Raw genomic sequence first — 6,133 nt, 5'->3', positions numbered from 1 at the left:
AGGGCACCGCTGTCCCCGCCCCCGCCCTTGCTGGCACCGCAGGGAGCAGGGCTGTTGCAGGCGTCACGCAGCTGGGATGCAGGCCCGGGGAGGTGGGTCCGCAGACATGGGACACTGCAGACACAGGCGCAGGCACCAGGCCCGGGCACAGACCCACCCTGACTGCACTCAGCCTCGGCTCGTGGCCCCAGACCATGAGCCCCCGTGATGCCCCGAGGCAGCCTCACCGCGTCCCGCAGACCCCGTTCCCGCCCTCACTCGCCTTCGGCCTGTCACCGAGGAAGCCGCTGCAGTTGGAGGCTCCGCAGCGACACACCGTCTTCTCGTTGCCCAGACAGTCGAGGTTGTAGTTGAAGGTCAGCTCTGTCCCTGCGAGGGGACACGGCACTGGGGGCGCAGCCTCCCGTCCTCCCTGCCGAGAGCCCCGTGGCCGCGCAGGCAGCCCCGGAGCCTCCCAGCCCCCTCCGTGAAGGGGATGCTCCCAGCAAGACACACCTGCCCCACCACCCCACCCTCCTGACCCGCCGCAGCCTGGGACGGGTCGTCAGAGTGCTGCCCCGAGTGCAGCGTACCTGCGGGGATGTCACACACGGCGAACAGGCCCACGCGAGTGTCCCCATTCACTGTCCACTTGAGGGTCTCGCAGTTGGGCTGGCAGCTGTGGTTCATGAACCGGGAGTAGTTCCCCTTGGGGCCGGCGTCGATGATGCGGTCCTGCAAGGCACAACTCGGGCGTCACGGGGCCCCTGCGGTGCGGCCAGCGCTCCCCCAAGGCTCTGCCCCGCGCGGATAGCAGTGTCGCACTGGAAACCGTGGTCTCCCGTGGCTGCTCGGATGGGATACCCCCAAACCAGTCCTGTTTCTCTGGCTCACGGAGGGCAGGCCAGCACCACGAGGAGAGACCGAGCGCTGGTGAGCGGGCGGCAGGGGAGGGAGAGGTCGGGCGTCACCCCACCACCTAGAGGCATGCGCTGATGGGGGCGAGACGGACCCGCTGAAGACACCGACAAGCCTGCAGGTCCAGCCAGACCAGCAGCGGGGCAGACGAGTCAGGAGGACACGGGACTGCACTCGGGCGGAGGCCGGCCGTCCCATCACTGCTCCAAGAATTGCCCTTCTCTTCTCCGCTGTCCTGGGGAAGGGCCCTCACTGCCCAACTTGTGGGGTCTCAGTTCCAAGGCCAGGGATGGATCCCAGGCCCACGGCAGCGCCAGCACCAGCCCCCAGGTGCAGGGCCACCAGGGAAGCCCCTCTCGCTTGCTTTCCAAGTCTTCACAATGTTTGGCATCTTACAGTTTTGTTTTGCTTTTTTAAAAATGTATAAAGGTATAGATTTTTATTTACCCCACTCAAAAACTTGGTCAGCTGCATCCATGAAACGATCCGTGCCGCACGGATGCCAGAGAACTCTCCCTGCACGGCCTCTCCGTGAAACGATCCGTGCCGCACGGATCCCAGAGACCTCTGTCTGCACAGCCTCTCCCCCAGGCCTCCTGCCTCTCCTGTCACGCCTACTGAACATCCCTCTCCCGTCTCCCCACCTCTCCCGCCCGGTCTCGGCACGTCTGCTGCATCTGGGCAGTTTCTCGGGAGCTTCTTCAGCGGCAGAAACTTCCTCTGTCACCATCTAATTTTTCTTAACCCATCCAATGGGTTGACTTCAGTGAATTTATGGTAACTTCCAGTTTTGACCGTTTTATCAAATCTGCCTGATTTATTCCTTAGTACCTTGTTTTTCTGTCTCTAAATCTCACTTTATGGTTTTAACTGTTTTGTAATGTATCTAATACTTCTTTTCAGATCTGGGCTTCGTATCTCAGATTCTCACCACAGTGAAGCGTGTGTGAGGGTCTTCTCACAGAGACCTTGCTCTATTGCAAGGGAGGCACACTTAGGGAGGCACACTTAGGGAGGCACATTTAGGGAGGCAGGGCTTTTTCTCTGATTCTTGCAGGAAAAAGATGGAAGAGGAACCATTTCACGGGCTTTCTCTTTGTTTCGGCCAGGGCCCTCGGTGAATTATCATTTCAGGGACTGATGTGTATGTTAAGTGATCAAACTGGCATTTCTCACAAGACACAAGTAGTTCAAGTTTAGACTCTGAAACACAGGAAGGCACAGGCCTAGGGTTTTCATTTCTTATAAAATAACCTCCTTCACGACCACACCCCGAAGGAAGTGGGGGATGGCAGGGGGTGCAGACATTGGCCATCTCCTGGGGTGGCCGTGTCCCCTAGAGCCCCTGGAGAGGGCTGGTCAGCAGGGCACTGTGTCCTGACGGCCCTGCCCTCCTCCACCCCACCTATAACAGTCCAGCTCAGCACCGCTGAGATCGCTGGTCCCCGAAGAGGACACACGTGCCCAACTGCTGACGGACGTGGGCTTCAGACAAGGAACAGATACCCCAGGAGTCTCCCCGTGTGCCTGAGGGCGGCCTCCCGAGCCCCCTTCTCTGACCCTGGGAGGACTGCTGGTGTCCCTGAGCGCATCAGGGGCGCACGGGGCTCCCAGAAGCCCCTCGCGGGCTACCTGGCGCTGGTCCCAGCCCCCAGGCAGTGGCCGCAGGCGTGTGAGACACAGCCGCGCTCACGGCACAGCAGCATCATGTGGCGTGCGCCCCGACGCCAGACGGCGCGCTCCTGTGCGGGGACAGCCTGGGCCGCGCGCGTTACCTTGTCTATGGTGAGCATGTAGAAGTGGGTGATGTCGTTCTCGTGCGCACGCTTGATCCTCGCCATGCACTCCTCCTCGTCAATCAGCTCGCCCACATACTCGTTCACAAACTCCCCCTGGAGGCCAGAGGGCGCGGTGGGGTGAGCAGCAGACCCTGCCGGGCACAGCCCGGAGCCCCACGTCCCTGCCCATCAGTCAGTCAGGTGACCACATACGCTCTAAAGGCTGTGGGTGAGGAGCTTCTCTCAGCACCCTGGAAAGAGCGACACGCCAGCCCCTGCCCCCCCAGCGCCCGCGGCCGGCACTACAACAGTCACCCTCCCCAGCAGAGAGCAGGGTGGAGACCACCAAGCTCTCCCGCGAGAGCCCCTAAACCGGCAGTCAGGGCGAGACGAACGGGGCCGGGGCACGTGTCCTTCAAGCACCTCTCAACTCCTCTGTCCTTCTCGACACTGCTGGGGTCAGCCGCGACGGGCAGCCTGAACGCGGACGCCGTGTGGTCCGTGTCTCCCGGTAGCCTGGCCCTGCCTGCCCAGTCCTGGGACGGCCTCGCGAGAGCGACTCCACAGCACTGCTCACCGATGCTCCGGCCACCCAGCTCAGTAAACCTTTCACTTCCCAACGGCTGCCGTCAGAATTCTGACAGAAGGCCCGACTCGTGGAATTTTAGAGTTTTACTTCGGTAGACGTCTTCTATTCAATGTTTTATAATATTCAATCGTAACAATTCATAAACCTTTTTTGAAATCCTGTTCTCAGTGAGTGCAAAAGCAACATGAGCTAGTGAAGTCTAGGAGAAGGAAGAGGTGAGTGAGCCCTCGACTCACACACACACGCTGTACACATTCGCACATCAACGTTCATGCATGTGCTCACGCACACGTGCACACACATTCACACACGTACACGCACGCACACGCACACACACATTCACACTGCACGCCCGCACCTTCCTGATGTCCCGCTTGGCCACAAGGCCCCAGCCCTTGCCGTCCGTCCTGACGATCTTGGTCTCGGGGTACTGGCGCTTGGTGAAGCATTGGTTCTGGCAGGACTCCCCCGCGGGGCAGACCTGCGGGTGGCACTCGAACATGAGCATGCGGTTCAGACACTGCGAATCCGAGCCGCACGGGTTCTCGTCGGTGGGCTTGCAGTTGCACTTGGGGATCTCAGAGATGTCCGCCGTGTGGACCTGCACCTTCCCGTAGGGTTTGTTCACCTGCGGGCGAGAGCCGAGCTCAGCCTCCTGTGACCCCTCCTCTGGGCTGCCTCATAGCAGCACTGCGCTCGAGAGAATCCCCAGGAGGGGCGAACAGCCGCCGGACCCTCTCCTCACAGAGGTAGGGCAGCCCCGGCCTCCTGAGCTCAGAGCAAACACACAGGAAAGCGGCAGGGGAGGAGGGGCTGGGCGCAGGAAGAGCAGCCGGGAGGCTATGGTGAGAGGCACCTGCTCACGGGTGCCCAGGTGGGGCGGAGGGGCTGGAACAGCCTCGGGAACCCCAGCGCCACTCTCACATGCCCTGTAGTTCCGTTCCAGGGGACTCATCCCAAAGCGAAGGCTAAATGCACGTTAGTCACAGACGCTGACCACGGCCCAGGTATGGGGACCCAAGACGGAGCCCCTGACCTGCCTCGAGGCAGAGAACGGGTGCCCACCCTGGCGGCACGGACCCACCCGGGGCCCCGGCTAGCAGCACGTGGGAACATGGCCCCTGCCCCGCCACCTCACTCCCCGCGCCATCTGAAGAAGGTCCTCCTGGGTCGGGTGGCCTGGGCTGACCACCTCTCATCTGGGCTTACGTCTAGCACTCGGTGGCAGCGAGTGGGGTTCAGGGGGATGGCCTGTCGTTCGTGCCCTGCTCTGGGCAGCCGGGCCAGCACTGCAGTTCTGTGGCTGACCACTGGGCTGAGCGCAGGCCTCCTGCGCAGAAGCCCTGCCCGCACCCTGGCCTCGAGCCAGAGGACACGTGGCCAGTGGCAGCACCCACTCCCGCCTAGGACACCCGGCGTAGCTGTCCAGGAGGAAGCCCGCCCGGAGCGGCCCAGCCCTGCCGGAGCGGTCACCTTGATGTGCTTGTAGGGCGGGGGCCTGCGCTCGCTCTCCTGCGTCTCTCGGGCTTCCCTCTGAAGTTTGATTTCACGGAAACGCGCTTCAGCCTCTTGCAGTGCTAGAAGTCAACAGAGTGCCGGTAAAAGACTTTAGCAAATAGGTACGTCCACCCGTTACGGCCTGTACGTTAAGGACTTTGTCTAGACTTTCATCTCGCTGCCAAGTGTTGTCTCTAGTCTCCTCAAACCAGGAGGAGGCCACACGGAACCCACACAGACAGGGGCGGACGACTGCCAGCCAGCTTAAGAATCAGGGGGGCTCTGCAGGGCCTCCGGGCAAGGGGCGCTGACCCTGCCCTTGCCCAGCTGCCCGCCCGGACCACCTCTCCTGGAGAAACCTGGGTGGGCCATGTGCAAGAGCAGGAGCGGGGGGCGGGGTGCCTCCCCAGGGGGCGAGTGCCTAGGCCCCCTCACGTGCTGCCCTTCCTGACCCCTGCGTCCCCCAAACGAGGCCAGCCCTCTGTCCCCTCTGTCCCCCACCCGGCTGTGGGGAGGAGGCACCTGTGTGACTGCTGACGGGTCAAGGGAGCCCCGAGAGCTGGTGCAGCAGCCACAGACTGCAGTGCACTCCCTCTCACATAAAGGCAAGCGGGGAGAAATCCCTGCAGGCTAATACTGAAGAGAGCTCTAATCCATGCTAGTGGTGGTCACCACAGTGTTAGGAAACTTATGAGACGTCACGTCTTATCCTCTGCTTCAACAAACCTACCCACAAGCACGGAAGCTACAGCTAGAAGAGACGCTGCGCCCAGCGTTTCCCACAGAAACCACACTGGGAACGAAGTCAGCGTTAGCAGAGGCCCCCAAGCACCGTGCCCGACCCCGCGGAGCCCCGTACCGTTTTTGAAGACTCTTCCGATCCCTCTGACCCCCTGGTAGCGGCTGCCCCGGTCCCCCTCCATGTACGGGAACACTCGCGCCTGATGAGTCCAGTAATAATCTTTAGACCCAAAGAAAAACACAGGGAATTCTCCAACCTCGTGCTTCATTTTCTGAATATTTGGGGGGACATTTTTGGGATGGCAAACTTCTGCCGGCCACCATCTATTATAAATATTAAAAACAGGGTTCACAGACTCTTCAGAGAGAGTGACAGAATTTCACTGCGTTCAGCTCTGTAAAGGAAAAGAAGACAGTGACCGCGGCGGCGGCGGGCGGGCGCTTCCTCCCCCACCTGTAGTTCCCGAGCTTCACCCAGATGATGTCCTGGAAGTGCAGCTTCTTCCCAGCCCTGCAGTCGTTGCAGAACCAGCTGCCGTCCGGCATCTCGATGCTCAGGCAGTCGGGGTGGAAGGCCGCCGGGCAGGACTCGCAGCACAGCAGGCTCCCCCCTGCAACAAGGGTGCCCTTA

General features: G+C 61.3%; 1 protein-coding gene across 1 annotated transcript in view; it reads right to left on the bottom strand.

The window, feature by feature from the left end:
- LOC104996321 (histone-lysine N-methyltransferase NSD2-like) overlaps nt 1–6,133 on the bottom strand; it is an 11,240-nt gene that overhangs the window by 3,869 nt on the left and 1,238 nt on the right. Inside the window, exons 3-9 of the mRNA XM_010850579.1 lie at nt 5,957–6,113; nt 5,621–5,826; nt 4,738–4,841; nt 3,623–3,892; nt 2,673–2,789; nt 573–714; nt 263–369 (exon numbers count right to left, since the gene is read on the bottom strand). Of these exons, the coding sequence (XP_010848881.1) occupies nt 263–369; nt 573–714; nt 2,673–2,789; nt 3,623–3,892; nt 4,738–4,841; nt 5,621–5,826; nt 5,957–6,113 (1,103 nt within the window). The remainder of the gene's footprint in view (nt 1–262; nt 370–572; nt 715–2,672; nt 2,790–3,622; nt 3,893–4,737; nt 4,842–5,620; nt 5,827–5,956; nt 6,114–6,133) is intronic.

Source organism: Bison bison, unplaced genomic scaffold (assembly GCF_000754665.1).
Source record: "Bison bison bison isolate TAMUID 2011002044 unplaced genomic scaffold, Bison_UMD1.0 scf7180017851375, whole genome shotgun sequence".
Lineage (NCBI taxonomy): Eukaryota > Metazoa > Chordata > Mammalia > Artiodactyla > Bovidae > Bison > Bison bison.
This window is presented reverse-complemented; position numbering and strand designations above follow the sequence as displayed.